At 38.6% G+C, this 18,750-nt stretch overlaps 1 protein-coding gene across 1 annotated transcript in view; it reads right to left on the bottom strand.

The window, feature by feature from the left end:
- Positions 1–18,750, bottom strand: part of rptor (regulatory associated protein of MTOR, complex 1) — a 345,813-nt gene that overhangs the window by 201,126 nt on the left and 125,937 nt on the right. The window contains 1 exon segment of the mRNA XM_052032980.1: positions 17,836–17,895. Within this exon segment, the coding sequence (XP_051888940.1) occupies positions 17,836–17,895 (60 nt within the window).

An 18,750-nucleotide genomic window follows, 5' to 3' on the forward strand; every position in this document is an offset into this window, starting at 1 on the left:
TCCAGAAAAATATAGGTCTAATTCTCTAGAGCGTAGAACAGCATTCTCAAACTATGAAGGGAACAGATTATAGATGCATTGTCAGCTAGACAAGTCATAAGCAGGAATACAAGTTAAGAGAAAATTACAAGCTATCCCAGATGCTGCCATCCTGTATAATTAAGAACATTTAAGCAAATAAGACTGCTCATTATTCAAATATTCTTCATGGAGCAAGCGGGAGAAATAAGAGTATTTACTGAGGGACCAGTAAGATTTTAAATGGGCAAATGGATTCCAAACTACAGCCAATAAATATTCAAAAATTCACACCATAAAGAATAAAACCCTGCACTTGTAATTACATTAAGATGTCCCAAGGTGCTTCGCAGATGAAAATTAAACAAAATTTGACAGAGTCACATAAGGAGACATGAGGGCAGGTTTTAAGGAAGGTCTCTCGCGAGCAGTGAGAATGCTGGAGTGGTCTAGGCAGAGAATGCCAGAGTTTTGATTGCAATGGTATTACTCTTTAAAAAGTAATAACTTATTTTTCCAAATCACAGGCCAGTTTGGGAACAAGCAGCAGCAGATGCTGTCACTTTCTCCCCAAGACACTGGCTTTAGGGAGAGATTTTTTATGGACTTATTAATGCAACTCCTAGAGGAGCACAAAAGAGTTTAGAATTAGCTGTTTGTCAAAGCGACAAGGCTTGCAGTAAAAGATTCTTTCTTCTACAGGAATCAGAACATTAACTTTGTACAAAACTGTACATTAATGCTTTCAACAGAAAAGGTGCTTAACAGAACAAAATATTGGATTCCTCAAGGGGTGAAGGGAAGAGAGATTGCTCTGAAGTATTATATTTCATCAGAATTACAAAAGTTTAATGAGCATTTACTGGTAAGTAGTACAAGGCCTACGTAAAATTGTTCTCACTAGGAATACATTATTACACTCACAGACAGTAAATTTTAACCTCTCAAACCCATGAAATACGCATTAATGAAACAGCAGAAAACAACTGAAATATTGGCAGTTATTAAATAAATTACTACCTTTCCTGGAATAGAACAGCAAAAGCAACATGGCCAGAATGCTAATTCTAATGTAATAACGATAAAGTCCACAGATTCAATTGAAGCAGAACTCAACAAACACTAACCTTACACTGAGTATCGAACTATTCATGTATTTGGGACAAAGTACATTTTATCATAGTTTTTAAAAATGTATCCCAAAATCAGCATTCTGTTTTAGATCAAGCAAAACATTCCTCTTAATCTGCTGTACAGAGAGTTCTCAACACTCTATTGGTTACTGTCAGTTCCTAAACATAATCCTTAAAAGAAATTCAAGTATGTTTAACATTATATGCAAAACTCTATTAGGCTAACTTTGAAAATTTACAGAAACTTTGAACACATTTGCTTCATGCACATAATACATATGTGCTTGCAAATTTGACATCTATAGTGCCAGCATTCTAACCCTCAAAAGATTTGGTATCTACAGCAAGGTCATTTGGCAGTAAATTTGCTCAACAGTGATAACCAATGTCTACAATAAGGAATGTAAAATGTTTTTTCTTATTCTCCCGGTGCCAAACAAAGTCAGATAAAACAAATTTGATCTAGCAGTTCCCAATAATAGTCATATTATAAGCACCAACCCACTGCCCCCAACCCCTAAATTGCACAAGAAGTTATCGGGGGTACTGTACCACATACCTGCCAAACTTTCAACTGCATGCAGCAAAACTTGCCAAAGTTGTAGGTGGTTTTCTGCTGCAGGCTCACATCTAGTAACAAATGAATTCAAGCTGATGCCCATAGCATATCGGATCCTTAGTGGAGAGACCACATCCTCCACCAGTTTCTGACTTGGGGAATTGAAAGACTTTGTTCTAATTCACTGAAAAGGACTTCTGTTCAATTCATTTGACGATAACGTCCTTTGGGTATTAAGTGCCCAAAGAATTTGTTCTAATTCACTGCATCACTTGACCTCTTCCTTAAAAAACAAACTATGTGCTTAAGGTTTCTTCCAAAGGATGTTTAAAAGATCAATAATCTAAGCCCCTTCATCCTCAAGGTTGGATGGGCACTTCATACCCAAAGGAACAGAAGCCATTTTCAGCATCTTCAGCTATGGAAAATCAAAATGCTCACATCACTGGAGACACAAGAGACTGCAGATGCTGGAACCTGGAGCAACAAACAATCTGCTGTAGGAACTCAGTGGGTCAACCAGCTTCTGTAGGAGGAGAGGAACTGTCAATGCTTCAGGTCAAAACCCTGCATCAGGGCAAGGTCTTGACCCAAAACGTCAACAATTTCCCCCCACTCCCCTGGCAACAGTTGCTTCTTGACCCACTGAGTTCCTTCAGCCAATTGTTTGTTACTTCATGTCACTCACTGAAACTTGAAATAAAAAACAAAAGATGCTCAACAGGTCAGGATGCCTGTGGTGAGAGAAAATCAGAATTAAATGTTGCAGGCCGATAGCCTTTCAACAGAACCAGGAAAGGTTAATAAATCAAATATGCCTTAAGTTGTGGAAAGGGGGAGCTTGGACTGAAAATAAGAGAACATCTGTGGTAGGGTGGTAATCAAGAGAAGGTGAAGCACACAATTGGGTTTGGTGCTGGCTGAGAAGGTGGAGGTTGGCTAATTGCAAGCTGAACTGTCTAAAGTTGGTGTAAACACGAGGACAGGCTAGAAAGTTAAGAATGCTGGAAGTGCTCAGCTATCAGGCAGCATTTGTGGATAGAAAAACTCAATAGCATTATTTGATGACTTCATGTGAGTTCTGATACAAACTGGAATTTAACCGAAATTGTTGAATTCAATGTAGAATCACAAGAGCTCTAATATGATGAGATAAAAGATGAGATACTTAAGCTCACATTGGGCTTTGTTGGAAATAGTATACAGGGCCAAAGTAGGAATGGGATGGAGAGTTAACGAGAGAGGTAACTGAAATCCCGCAGCCCGAATGGAAGAGGTGCTCTGCAAAGTGCTCATCCAAATTGGCACCTTGGTTCTCCAATGCAAGCTTTTTTTCCCCCTCTCTTCTCCATTCCCACTCATGTCCCACTAGGAGGGCCACCCTAGAGAGATCAAATGCAATTAACAGGTCTTCACCACCACAGCCAGCACCAATAACATCTTGGTCCTTTGGTTTCTCTTGGTCTCCATGCTATCAGAGACATCCCCTCCATTCTCTCCCCCTCCACACACTTTCTCTGCAACTTAAAATGTGCTTGCTTTCTGGATTTGCTTAGTTCTGATGAAAGGTCATTGACCTGAAAGAGTCATTTTTGTTTTTCCTTCCACAGACACTGAATGACCTATTGCATATTTTTCTGTTGTTACTTTTGCATGTTATGGTCTACGGATACACTCCAATTGTAATCTATTCTGGAAATTCTTGGGTACATAACCAAGAGGAGACAAATAAAGGACAACTCAAAAAGCCAAAAGGCTCATCCAAGACTGCTTCAGATCCTCTGGAGAACACCCACCCCACCCACCCCCCGCCCCCCCCCAAAAAAAAATCAACATTTACTTGTATGGCAGAAGGATGGAAATATTAAAATAATGGAGTATAATATTTGGATGCTGATAAAATAATTCATTGGACTGTTGTAATTTTTTTTCATTTGATAAGTACTGTATTTGATTTTAAAAAAAGGAATGAATGCTTAATGAATGAGTACACCAAAGTACAAAGCTTCACAAACCACATTCTGCAGAGGCAACAAAAGCTATTAATAAAATGTAGCAGTTACATCATTCACCACCAGTCATGAATAATCTGCTTTTGCAGAACCCAGGTGTCAAAACCCTTTTTTTTAAAATATATGTAGAAAGAGAAACATCCCATGTTCAGTGATGTACTGGTTTACTGAAACAAGTAGCATAAAATAAAACGACTTGAAATTTCCTGGCAAGCTACTACAATAAGGCAGGCTCCTCAAAATGCTAAAAGTCTGGTTATGTAACCAGCTGACTTACAAGTCAGGACATTTTTTCATATTAGTGTGTTAATCAGAATGCAGACATGTTTGTCATGTTATTTTCCTGGGCAAACATGCACCCAACTTTTAATTGCCCATGCAGATTCTTCAAATACGCTGCAGAAAATAATTAGATAAATAGATTTCTCTACATTAATCACTTGGTTCATGGACCCCCAAAGAGCTGTGCATGCAGGTGGATTTATACAAAAGTAAAGTTTAATAAACAAATGTGAATTTCAATGCCCTGCAAGGAAAGATATGCGATACATATGGGAAAAGATTAAAAGGACAAAATGTTCAACTGACACTACATTGCAATCAACATTGCCAATTAGAAATGTTGGATTTCTCACTAAACACAATAGAAATTCAAATTGGATGAGATAATTAAATAATAGTGTTGATCACACTATTCCTTGATTGCTTCATTTGAATTTGCTCACCCAGAAAAGATAAAGATAAGATAAGCAGATTCATGATTGAAAAACAAGATCATAAATTAGAGTACCCAATTACAGAGAGGATGGGGGAAATGGCTGTCAAGCAGACACGGCTAACTCCAGCAGAGATGTACAACAATCAAATAAAAGTAGATCACTGATGAATTATTGTGAAATTGTAAAATCCACATGTAATCATTGTAACACGAATACTATAAATTGCTGGAAGTGGTTTGCGTCAGTGGAGCATCTTTGAGCTCTCAGTCGAAGTGCTCCCCTGTGTACACTGTAACAGGGCCTTAATAAACCGACTTATTCGAGAAACTCACCATTGCTGTATGAGATTTTCTTTGTGCGCTCTCCCCATCTGAACCATAATTAAGAAGGTGGCTGGGTCCCACGTGAAAGCCAGATTCAGGATGCAAGTCAAACGAACAAATCCTTCCTACAGCTGAAAAACTTTGGCAGATCTCAACTGCGACTATACAAGTGATCTGAATATCCTTCACTCCATCCCACAGCAACATACCACCACTTCTGGTCAACAAGTCTTCAAAAAGGCCATGTGCCAACTGAAAAAACAAGGACGGGAGTAGACTGCATCTCTGTGGAAGCTCTAAAGTTTGGTGATGAGGAACTTTAGTAAGATCACCCCCACAGTGCTTTGCAGGCTTGTTATCAGACCAAAATGATGCAAAAGCAAAAAAAAAATGACCTGAATCATCAAGGCTTAGAAGGCTATGGACCTAAAGCAGGTCAATGGGATTACAGATGGGTGCATTAGTCGGCTGACTCTATTGGTTAGATGAACAAATATCTATGTAAAGTACACCATTGTCTTGGTGTAAAAACAAGAATGTGTTTTTTAAACAGAGATGTTGCTTAACTACAGGTCATTATAGCTCAAACACAAGGGGTGATCAACGATACGTTCTTGTTGCAAGTTTGCAAATTGGCTGCAAGTGTTTGAATGGCCTCAGGTTTACAGAGTATGAAATTGGCCTGGCATACAATAGAATTGTCACAACCAGAAATAGCAAGCACGTGGACGAGAGTTGGGGCATTGGTGAGCTGAGGCAGGCCCAAAGTCAAAATAGACAGCAAACTTCTAAGTCCATGGAATTTTGAAATTATTCTGAGGTAATTCAGGACCAGTTGTTGTTTAGCACTAATTGTGGCTTGGAAAATGGTTAAGAACTTGGTTGCAGCATTTTCATATTTTCAATAGATCTTACGAGAAATAACTAATAAGGTGAATTTCACATTAAATCAGCAGTCAGTGATGACCTTTCATTCGAAATGAGGACAGCTAGAAATCAACTATTTTAAATTGAAGACAAAAGTGGGAGCGAGGATTGTGAGAACAAAAGGGAATGACAGGCTGGTGACAAAGGGAGAGGGAATGACACGAAGGTGGTGCTGGCTAAGCAAGGGTGGTGAAAGCTAGTTAACTGTAGTTGATGAGTCTGAAGGAAATAACCAGAGGAAAAGATGAATGAAAACCATTACTTGTGTCGTTTAATCTCCTGGTCTCTCCCCTATCACAGCCACTTTCCTTGTCCTCTCCTCTGCAGCTTAAGATATGTTAGAAATCAAACTTTTCTCAGTTCTGATGAAAGGTCATCAACTTGAAACATTAACTCTGTTTCTCTCTCCAGTGAGATTGCCCGACCTTTAAAACTTTATTTATATCGCATGGTAACAGGCCCTTCCAGCCCAACTAGCCCACGCTGCCCAATTATACCCATGTTAACCTACTAACCCGTACGCCTTTGGAATGTGGGAGGAAACCCACTCAGTCACAGGGAGGACGTACAAATTCCTTACAGACAGCAGTGGGAATTGAACCCCGATCGCTGGTGCTGTAATAGCGTTACGCTAACCGCTACACGACTGTGCCGACCTGTTTTTATTTCAACATTTGCCGTTTGTTTTTTGAACTTTGTTTACAACAGTTTTTCCGACTTCAGGGAATACAGAGGATTAGCTTGGCTCATTTCCCTTAAATTCACAACTTCTGACTGTAAGGCGCAGTTAAGCACAAAATCTATACTGGAACTCTAGTGATATTAAAAGTGCTTTGTTAGCCATCAGCTATAATGGTTGTGAAAAACATGTATACAAAATGCAGATATTTAATACCAAGTTTCATACATATTCTATGTGTATCAATTTCAAAAATCAACAAACCTGACGTGTCATGTATCATACGTTGCTGAGGAGAAAAAGTCTGTGTCACACATACTGGAGAGGGAAACTTAACAAGATGAGAAATGGATGCATTAAGGGCTGAGGTGCAGAAGGTGGAACCAGCTTCCCAGGGAGTAATGACACAATCAACCTTCCTCTACCAATTCAAATCTCAAAATCCAAGAGGGCTTTGGAGGCTAACTCACTCAGAGGATTTAAAGAGGAAGTGGATAATTTTTTGAAAGATCAGAGAATTGAGGGCTACAGGGAACTGGCACAGAAGACATGAGGCAAGGGTAAATCAGCCATAATCAAATTGAACAGTGGGACAGGCTTGAGGACTGAGTGACCTACACCTGCTCCTATTTCCTTATGTTCTTATTTGCTCAAGGTACGTGGCTTTTGCTGGCAATGCCAACATTTTCTGTCCATCCTTAATTGTCCCTGAAGAAAGGAGTTAAGAACCAACCTTATGGGTGGGTCGTCTGGTGTCATCTTTAGACCAGACTGGGTAAAGTTGACAGATTTCCTTCGCTGTGCCTCAAGTGAGTCTTTAATGACAATCCTATCATTTCATAATTACTGTTAGTCAGATTAGCTTTTTGTTTTTATTTCCAGATTTATTTAATTACTTTAAATTTAAATTCCCAGTTGTCATGGTGGGTTTTAGACTCATGCTCCTGAATCATCAATCCAGATTTCTGGCTGCCAGTTCAGTAACTTCACCACCACAATATCAGACCAATGTTGATATCTAATTGAGGTACTGGGAGTACACTTAACATTAATACTATGATACTGTGAGCTGTGTTAGCAGTTTTATCTACATTCTCATTTACTGAATTTCACAAGCAGCAGCGAACTTGCTACATACTTTTTTGCCTGGCACTATAAATATACGATCACTTAGACAAGTTGATACAGGAACATGCCTCTTATTTAACCATTTATTACTTTTCTCAAAGATGATTAAATCAAAATTGTTTCTTTGACAAAAAATAATTCTATGTTTAAAATATAAAAAGAAAATTCTGGAAATACTTAAGATCAGACAGCATCCATGTGAAGAGAAACAAGAGTTCATGCTGCAATTTGGTAAATTTTCATCAGAACTATATTTCTAATGAGAGATCATTAGCTTGGATTGTTAATTGTTTTACTGATCCAAGTATATTTAGCATTTTTATTTCATTTTTTCAATATTTGTAATATTAGAAGGATTTGTTGGTGTCTTCTTATTTGTTTTCCATATAAAGATTGTTAGTTTACCAGAGTGTTCTTACAACATGAAGAAGAGTTGCATAAATATTCATATTCAAGAATCTGTCATGAAATCTGGAACTATTCTAAACATTGTTTAACTAGATACACATCATACTTAGTGTATACAAAAAGCAATAGGATTAAGCCATCTGTTTTCAAACCGTGTTTGAAAGCAACAAATTAGTGGAACACAACTGACAGACCAAATAACAATAGACTTTGACATGTTTACAAAAATGTGCACTTGAAACACGATTTAGAAAGCTAATAAGAAAAAAGCAGGGGAGAAATTGGAAGGCTTTTTGAAAGAGCTAGCACAGACTCAATAGCATAAAGGGTCTCCTCCTATGCTGTATGTTTCTAAGATCACTAACCGTAGAAACTAACCCAAAAGTAATTATTCACCAATAATGAGTGCACTCTAAGATACCAGCTATTTTCTATTCATAAAGAGGGATTGAACTGAATGTGTTTTACTTCCCAAAATATTTTTCCACTTTACTGCAATCCCTGTACCAACAGCAGGAAATGGTGCGAACTAGGAGCTTATGGTCAATAGAAAACCTGTTTGATTAATGCAACTACAGACTATTTGAAGAAGACCAAAGAAATCTATAAGGGAATTCTTAGAAATCATTAAGCTGTGAGTATTTCTACTGATTTCATTATCTTGCATTAAAGACTGTACAGTATAATTTTGTTGCAGTCCAGTAGATAACAGTCTTAAATCCAAGTGTGGTCTATGACCATGCCCAATTTAAACAATGTTACTGTCATGACAATATGGATCCTATAAATGTTACAACATGCTAATTAAGGCACTTTTAAGAACATCTCCTAATTCTATGTGGTCATAGAGCTATAAAGAATGGAAACAGGCCCTTTGGCCCAACTCGTCCATGCCAACCAAGGTGTCTACCCAAGCTAGTCCCACTTGCCCGCATTTGGGCCATATCCCTCTAAACCTTTCCTGTCCACGTGTCTTTTAAACATTGTAATTGTACCTGCCTCAACCACTTCCTCTGGCAGCTCGTTCCATATACCCACTGCCCTGTGTGGAAAAACTTGCCCCTCAAGTCCCCTTTAAATCTTTCCCCTCTCATCTTAAACCCATACCCTCTCCTGCAGACTCCCCTACCCTGGGAAAAAGACCGACCATCCACCTTATCTATGCCCCTCATGATCTTACAAACCCCTATAATGTCATCCCTCACTCCAATGTTCCAGGGGAAAAAGCCCCAGCCATTCCAGTCTCTCATAACATCCAGTCCTAGCAAGATCATTTTGAATCTTTCCTGCAACTTTAATCCTTCCTATAGCTAGCCGACCAGAACTGCACAAAATGCTCCAAGTGCGATCTGACCAAGGTGTTCAGGGTCTTCACTGGTTTTCATGCTGGGCTAGGAATCCTTCCTCAAGCCCAGATAGCTAAAACTGGCAAGTTATTTAAGCATAGGCAGCATCAGCCTTGGAATAGCTGTGGCACTCTTCCAAGTCAAAAGCTCAAGGATTCAAAACACAATCCAGTCAACGGCAAAGTAACAACATTCACCAATGACCTTGAATGGAGCTTCAAGCAATGACCTTGATGGGATACAGCAGTTGTGGTATCATCAATATGATTGAACAACTAATTTAAATAATTATCACAGGCAGTAAACCAAGGTGGTGAGTTTTGTTTTTAATTAACTTGTAAACATCTTACAACACTAATTTAAATTGAAATATCAAACTAATTTAACTTGTTAATATTTTAATATCTATATTTTGAAATATTTGATCGAATTACAATCCACAAATACATAATTAGTTTTCTAAAGATCCCGAGTTTCCAAGGCAGTAATTACACATAATACAGCAGAAAATAAAATTCATTCAGACCTCTTGCAGCACAGCATCACACTTTCAGGGCACATTACACCGAGACTCGGTTGTAAATACCTCAAGTCAGTTCAGTTCAACTGATTTCCCCTGATTCCACAGAGAAAATGGCAAAAAGTACAGCAGCAGGATAATTCTGAATCATTGATAGTAACTTTGGGATTTCTGTGGTGAGCAAAGCATGCATGAAAATCTCAACGCTGCTGTCACAAGATGCAATGACAGCAGATGTCAAAACCTTCACCACCACTGCAAAATTCAGATCATCATCTCTACCGACAGCTGGTGTTGAAGGACTACTAGAAGGACTTTGTTCAAAGATCACATCACAAAAACTAGAAATTAACTCAAGGTTCTATCTATTTTGTCAACGGATGTAAACAATTCAGGAAAGTCTCAGTGGCCTTTGTTTCCAGGCTTAATACACTTCTCTCAATAGTTTTCCCTTGCTCAATGGCAGAGATTTCTGAATGACCCTGTACTGTATTTTTTTGTCCTTAAATCACAGGGCTACCTAGCGTTTACACGGGTTGTGATATGGTAACTCACAAGATGTTTGTTTCATAATTCAACTTTGTTGCATTAGTGGTATTTAGCTCTTAGTAGAGGGCTTTGGGAAGGACATCAAGAGTACTTCCCAATTTAAAACATATTCCGAATAGAAGTTTATAAAATTATGAGAGGCAGAGATAGGGTAGACAGTCAGAATCTTTTTCTCACAGTAGAAATGTCAAATACTAGAGGACATGTATTTGAGGTGAGGGGGCAAAGTTTAAAAGGAGATGTGCGGGGGCAAAATTTTTTTTTAAACACAGAGAGTGGGCCTGGAAGCATACGATAGTGGTGTTTAATAGGCTGTTAGACACATGAACATGCAGGGAATGGAGGGAAATGGATCATGTGCAGGCAGAAGAGATTTAGCTTAATTCGGCATTGTGTTTGGCAAAGGCATTGTGGGCCGAAGGGCCTGTTCCTGTGCTGTACTGCTCTATGTTCTATTTTGTTATCCAATTCAAGAGATTGAATTTGTACCATACATCTTAAAGTGTACCATTACTTAATTGTACTCCACGAAAACAAATTGAATAGATTAGATTGTATTTGCAATGTCCTATATTTTCCAATGAATGTGTTAGCGGGAGCTATTTATGGTTTAAAAACAATAATCCAGGGTTTAATTTTAGATTACTCAAGTAATTTAAATGAACTTATATTAATACATGAATTTATAGATGAACTTACTTAAAAGTTATTTGATCACCTCCCACCATTTTGGGATCATTCATATAAAAGCCACACATAAATTAGCAACAATAAGCTATTCTAACACTGAGCCAAATCGATTCTTTTCAGTTAAGCAGAAGTCTGTAAGCAAATTGCTTGGGTCTTTCAGCAGCTTATTTTCTAATATTGGCTACAAGTGGCGTCATAATGGAATTTAATTGGCAAATAGATTTTTCAAAGTTTCATGGCATTAAGATAGATGGGACAATTACTGATTTGCAATTGTAGTATTAAAAATCAGTATGTCGAGCATAAATTACTCATAAAACTAATTATTGTCCTTAATCACATGCATTTATCTGAATGTACCGGTTACACATTTCAGATTCCGGTTACTTGTGAATAGAGAATGAAAAACCAGGAAAACAAAAAGGAGTTACTAAATGCCAATTTATTGGAATTAAACTGAACATAAATAATGACCAAAACTTTCAAGCAGTCAATGCTGAAGGCAGCCTTCAATCTGCCCTGCCAACTTAATGCTAATTGTTTCCACAGGCGAATCAAAGTACGTACGTCCAACTGTCCACCATTCTTCCTGATTGTAACAACTCTGCAGAAAAAATTCTCATTCCCTCTTTCAATCTTATTTATTTTACATACTTGATCTCTACTTAACAACCCAATTGCCAGAGGAAGCAGTTCCTCTATACTTGCATTACTAAAACCCCTCTATTTTCAACAACATTAGGATTTCCTCAACCTTCTCAGCTACACTGTAAATAATCATGATTTACTTCACCACTTCACAAAACTGGCATCCCTTATTCCATCTTACGTTCCAGATATCTTTCCTGTAAACCTCCTTTGTACCCTCTGAAGTGCTTTGATACGCTTCAGATTTCCAGCATCCAGACTTTGCTTACACCCAATTTTTCCAATCTCTCTGCATATAAACTTAAGTCCGTTCATTTTTTGTACTATTCTGGTATACTTCTCTTGCAACGTGTGATACTGAACTATCTAGAATGCTACAGCTGAGACATGACGTATTAAGATTTAGCTCAACTTTCATGTTTTTGTATGCGTTGCTTTGGATCCACATCATTTTCACTTTGTATCCAAATCCTTGGAGGTAGTAGGACATAAAGCCCTAGGACTTTGTGTTGCTCTACAGCTTTTAAAACTGCATCATTTCATTCTTCTTTCAAATCTTCACACCTTCACACCTCTCCACATAAAATTTCATACATAATCACAGCTTTCCATTTTTCCATTCCCCTGTAATCTGCTGCTGTGCTTCTCAGTGTACATATTTCTAGCTTCTGTATCATTTGAAAATTTTGCTAGTTACTCTTCCTCCCCAAATCTAGGTTATTTATACATATCATAAAGAGCAATGGTCCTATCAAAGATACACAGGGGACACAGCATCTTCACTTAAATTGAAAAAAAAACTGACCATTCACCACTTTTTCGTCTTTTCAGCTATTATTGAATCCATGGTGCCAGTGCCTGATTAATCTCATGATGTCCTTTGTCATTATCCCTGCTTACTCAAGGAAAGAACAAGGCAAGCTCATCTTGATGACTGCATTTGGGGTGCTGGAAATGAATGGACCAGAACTGAAAAATAAAATTTGGCAAAATGAACACATCAGCAATATTGTGCGTTAACGTTGCCAAATATTGCTTCGTTTCCATCTCATTTCCAGCATTTAAATATTGCAGAAATTCAATTCAACCCACAATAGACATCACTGGTTACAAAGCAGACTGAAGGCCAGGTACAGTGGCATGCAAAAGTTTGGGCAGCCCTGGTCAAAATTTCTGTTACTGTGAATAGTTAAGTGAGTAGAAGATGAACTGATCTCCAAAGGTCATAAAGATGAAACTTTCTTTTCAACATTTTAAGCAAGATTAGTGTATTATTTTTGTTTTGTACAATTTTAGTGTGAAAAAAGGAGCACCATGCAAAAGTTTGGGCACCCCAAGAGATTTGAGCTCTCAGACCTTCATTATCTTGTTCAGGCTATGGCTTGTTCACAGTCATCATTAGGAAAGGCCAGGTGATACAAATTTCAAAGCTTTAAATACCCTGACTCCTCAAACCTTGTCCCAACAATCAACAGCCATGGGCTCCTTTAAGCAGCTGTCTAGCACTCTGAAAATTAAAATAAATGATGCACACAAAGCAGAAGAAGGCTATAAGAAGATAGCAAAGCGTTTTCAGGTAGCCATTTCTTCAGCTTGTAATGCAATTAAGAAATGGCAGTTAACAGGAATGGTGGAGGTCAAGTTGAGGTCTGGAAGACCAAGAAAGCTTTCCGAGAGAACTGCTCGTAGAATTGCTAGAAAGGCAAATCAAAACCCCTGTTTGACTGCAAAAGACCTTCGGGAAGATTTAGCAGACTCTGGAGTGGTGGTGCACTGTTCCACTGTGCAGCAACACCTGCACAAATATGACCTTCATGGAAGAGTCATCAAAAGAAAACCTTTCCTGCACCCTCACCACAAAATTCAGCGTCAGTAGTTTGCAAAGGAACATCTAAACAAGCCTGATGCAATTTGGAAACAAGTCCTGTGGACTGAAGTTAAAATAGAACTTTTTGGCCGCAATGAGCAAAGGTATGTTTGGAGAAAAAAGGGTGCAGAATTTCATGAAAAGAACACCTCTTCAACTGTTAAGCACAGGGGTGGATTGATCATGCTTTGGGCTTGTGTTGCAGCCGGTGGCACGGGGAACATTTCACTGGTAGAGGGAAGAATGAATTCAATTAAATACCAGAAAATTCTGGAAGCAAACATCACACCGTCTGTAAAAAAGCTGAAGATGAAAATGGATGGCGTCTACAACAGGATAACGATCCTAAACACACCTCAAAATCCACAATGGACTACGTCAAGAGGCACAAGCTGAAGGTTTTGCCATGGCCCTCACAGTTCCCCGACCTAAACATCATCGAAAATCTGTGGATGGACCTCAAAAGAGCAGTGCGTGCAAGACGGCCCAAGAATCTCACAGAACTTGAAGCCTTTTGCAAGGAAGAATGGGTGAAAATCCCCCAAACAAGAATTGAAAGACTCTTAGCTGGCTACAGAAAGTGTTTACAAGCTGTGATACATGCCAAAGGCAGTATTACTAAGTACTGACCATGCAGGGTGCCCAAACTTTTGCTTTGGGCCCTTTTCCTTTTTTGTTATTTTGAAACTGTAAAAGATGGAAATAAAAAAGTAACCTTGCTTAAAATAAAGAAATGTGTCATCTTTAACTTTATGCCTTTTGGAACTCAGGTCATCTTTTACTCGCTTAGCTATTCACAGTAACAGAAATTTTGACCAGGGATGCCCAAACTTTTGCATGCCACTGTATCCTGCAACAAGTGACTCACTTCCTGATATCCCAAAACATTTTTAGTATCTACGAGTTACATGTCAGGAGTCTGGTGGAGTCCTCTGCACCTCTCTGAAGGAGCACAGCTGCAAGAACATTCAATAATCCAGGCCAAAGCAGCCCACTACTCTTAAGTATTATTGGGGAAGAACAGTAACACAGCTGGTGGAACTGCTGCCTCAGACCTCCAGTGAACACGTTCAATCCTGGCCACCAATGCTATCAGTATGCAGTACATTCTTCTCTTCCATCTGTGTGCTCTGGTTTCCTCCCACATACCAAAGATTTGCTACTTGGTAGGTTAATAGAACAATTAGGTTGGTAAATGGGAGAATCTAGGGGACAGGGGAAGGAGGGGTTGATGAAAATGTGGGGAAGGTAAGATGGAGTTCATGCAGTATCAGAGAAAATGTGCACTTGATGGTCAGCATGGACTCGTTGGGCCAAAGTACCTGTCTCCATATTGTATGACTTTGTGTTATTGTTCTTTCATCTTGACGGAGTCAAAATACTGGAATTCCTTGCCCAGTATTACTGTGGGAGAACCAGCCCTCATACCAATACTACTGTGGGAGTACATGGCTAGAAACAACAGCTCAAGATGGGGGCTCACCCCAAAGCATTTCACTGTGTGTTTCGATGTACATGTGACTAATAAAGATATCTTACCCCCTTAAGGCCAATTAGAAACTGCCAATAAATGCTGGCCTTGCTAGGGACATCCACATCCCATAAACGAATAAACAGGATAAAATGAAAGGTTTCAAAGCGAACTACAACAGTTTAAATTGCTTTCATGCTAATACAGACATTATGAAGTTGTTGCGTTCCTAGAAAACTGACCGTATCGCAATTTTCTGTAACACAACCCCCTTTTACCATTGAATCCCATGTTATAAGCAAAATGCTTTCCTCTAGGATGTTTTTCTCTCATAATCAGCCAAGTTATCAGCAATGACAAAATGGCCTACCTCCATTCTCTAACAGCTGAGGCCAACATGAGACTCAGCGATGGACAAGGCTCGTGTGAAAGCAGCAACAAATTTTGCAAATTTTTAGTCCCTCAATACCACGGGGCAATAAGATTTAGATATGACATCACTGCCTCAAATGGGTTAGCAGTCACAGCCGAGGTCCTCCTTTGACTTGCCCTCTCCAGTCTGACTACATGTGAACAGATGTCTCGGAGTGCAGCGCTCTAGTACTCTTCAACTGCAAGGCATTTTCTCTGACGTACAAGACTCATGGGTTAGGAAAGGATCTAGGAAGTGGGGATATCAAGGAAAGGGATGGGATTCAAGAATAGGGGGATAGGGGTTCATGGGAGAAAGGTGATGCAGGAGGAGTTCAGGGAGGTAATGGGTTAAAGCACCATGACTCACTGGAAGTGGAATGAAGGCCGAGGGATTACTTTAAGGAGCTGGTCATGGTTACTATGGCTCCTCACAATGCAGCACGTCAGAGAAATCGCCTCGTGGATGAAGAGCAGGGCAGTGTTACTCTCTGAAACGTCTGTTCACATGTCCTTGGACTGGTGAAGGCGTGGCAAAGGAGGAATTCAGTTGGGACGTCATATACAATTCTTACTGCTCCACAATATTGAGGGACTAAAAATATAAATTGTCAAAATTCACTGTTATTTCATGTTTATTTATCTTTTCCCTCAGATTCCATAAGACTTTTTTTTTCCCCCCATCTCAAATTTTTGGGTGATGAGTTGTGAATTCTGCAAGGGCAAATTTCTGTTATCGGAACAGCTGTAATGCAGAGATTGCCTGTAAAGTCACAGAATGTAAATTTATTAATTGACACTTTAAAATGCAGAGATTAGTGGACTCTACCTAATACATCATGGGCACATCCACCCCAACCACTGATAGTATCTACAGGAGGCGCTGCCTCAAGAAGACAACATCTATCAAAGATCCCCACCATCCGGGCCATGCCATCTTCTCGCAGCTACCATTGGGCAGGAAGTACCACATCACTAGGTTCAAGAACAACTACTTCCCTTCAACCATTCAGTTCTGAACCAACTGGCACAACCCTAATCACTAGTTTAGCAACACTATGACCACTGATTACTTTGCACTAAAATGAACTTTTTTTTGTTCTAATTGTGTTCTTTCTTGCAAAAGTTGTGCTTAACTGATGTTTAATTTAAGTTTTTCTCATGAATGCTGCTTATATGATGCTATGTGCCTGTGATGCTGCTGCAAGTAAGTTTTTCATTGCACCTGTGCACACATGTACTTGTGCATATGACAATAAACTTGACTTTGATCCTTTCACTGTTTCCACATTCATATGCTTGGAAATAGGAAACATGGTCTGTTTCCTCCAACATTGTGGCAAAATGTGAATACAATGAATTATGATGCAAGTAACCTAAATTTATTAGTTTTCCATAATGCAGTAATGATGATAATAGTGATGCCAAGATGGCAAATTATTGATTATTATAAGGGACGCACAAGGCAGTAGAATTGAAAATACTCTCCATTTGTGATTAATTAAAAAAATCATAGGAGACAGTTAGAAATTAAATATTTTTCCTTTCACCAGGACAAATTATCTCCTGTTGTGTGCCCAGTGTATTTTTTAAAGCCTTGATAAATGTTTCCATTCAAATTTTCTACAGCATTGTAATGATAAGAAAATTGTCACATTAATTGCATGCATGTCTGAACTTATGATTCTAAACTTGTGAAATATGCTGACAGCCTGATTTGACCAATCTTTGTTCACATGCTATTGTTGATAACATGAACTTCACAAAGAAGAGAAAGAGCACAACGTCCTCATTTATCCTCATGATTGAATATTTTAAATAGTACAATGAAATCATAGACATTAGCACTAAATTAAATGCAACGTACTATGTGTGGTATATAAAATGTCAAATTGCGAGCACGTTAAAACAAAAGGACAGCTTCTACCCCACTGTGATAAGACTATTGAACGGTTCCCTCATACAATGAGATGGACTATGACCTCACGATCTAACTTGTTGTGACCTTGCATCTTATTGCACTGCATTTTCTCTGTAGCTGTGACACTTTACTCTGTACTGTTATTGTTTTTACCTGTACTACATAAATGTACTCTGTACTAACTCAATGTAACTGCTCTGTGCAATGAATTGACCTGTACGATCGGTTTGTAAGACAAGCTTTTCACTGTACCTTGGCACAAATGACAATAATAAACCAATACCAAATTTACATAATTGACTGAAGAATTATCAATTCTTTCCACACTTCAGAAGATACCAAACTAAGTCAAATAATACAAAATTTATTGCTGTGGCGTGTGTGCGTGCATGCATGCATGTCTGTCTTCACGAAAGCAAATTTCTGACTTGGTGTTCTTAAATAATACCTTTGAAGAAAAAAAGAAATTGAAAGCTAAGTTAAAATATGACACACAACCAACTTACTTTTCTATCAAGTCCAGTGTAACACCAGGCACCAGTTTGGCACTCCTTTGCATGCAGAACCTGTAAATAAGAAACAGCAAGTTACCAAGTCCGTTGAGGAGACAAGTTGGTAAAAACCTAATCATTCAATGATTTTGAGAGATTATTACTGCAGCTTATTCAAACTTTATCAATTCACATTCTAATCCTTGAATAAACACACACATTCAAGAGGGAGCTGCAGAGAGGAATAGGAATGAGACAATCGTGACATCCAAAGAAACAGATGCTTAAAAAAGATGTTCACCAATACACCTTAACCCATAGGACTACCCTTAGAAGCTCGTGAGAAATTAGCTTGAGGGAAACGAACTGAAAAGGAAGTGATCAGACAGATACATGCAAGGAACCAAATATTCAAAATGAAAAACCCATATAGTTAGAGAGATGTTCATCAATATATGTTAACATACAGGATCACTGTTTGAAATTTTATTCTAAAAAGGGCTTCATACAATTTCAAAGCAACCTCAGGAACATGCACCTCGCCAAAGGTTACAGTCACATTCCATTCCACATTGCTTTTCAAAGTTGGTAGTATTACACTGAAATACCCAGTGGTTACGCTTAAAATTAAAAATGGATCAGGAAATTATATTTGCTTAGGTTAATGCTGTAGTGCTAAAGTTGCAGAGCCAATCAGCATAGCGAATGTCAAAGTGCAAAATGCTTTTTCGTTCTTCCCCCATTCAGATGGAAGCAAATGCATAAATAAGAAATGTGACCACAACAAACAGCTTATGTGATGTTTCTCCAACTGCTCGGGCTTAAACTGTTGAAAGAATCACTAATGCTTCTATTGGAAACAAGCTGACCTTGCAATTTCAGAGGTTTCTATTTATTTTCTATTCAATTTCTTCTAATTTGTCTTAGTCT

The sequence above is a fragment of the Pristis pectinata genome, chromosome 18 (genome assembly GCF_009764475.1).
Source record: "Pristis pectinata isolate sPriPec2 chromosome 18, sPriPec2.1.pri, whole genome shotgun sequence".
Lineage (NCBI taxonomy): Eukaryota > Metazoa > Chordata > Chondrichthyes > Rhinopristiformes > Pristidae > Pristis > Pristis pectinata.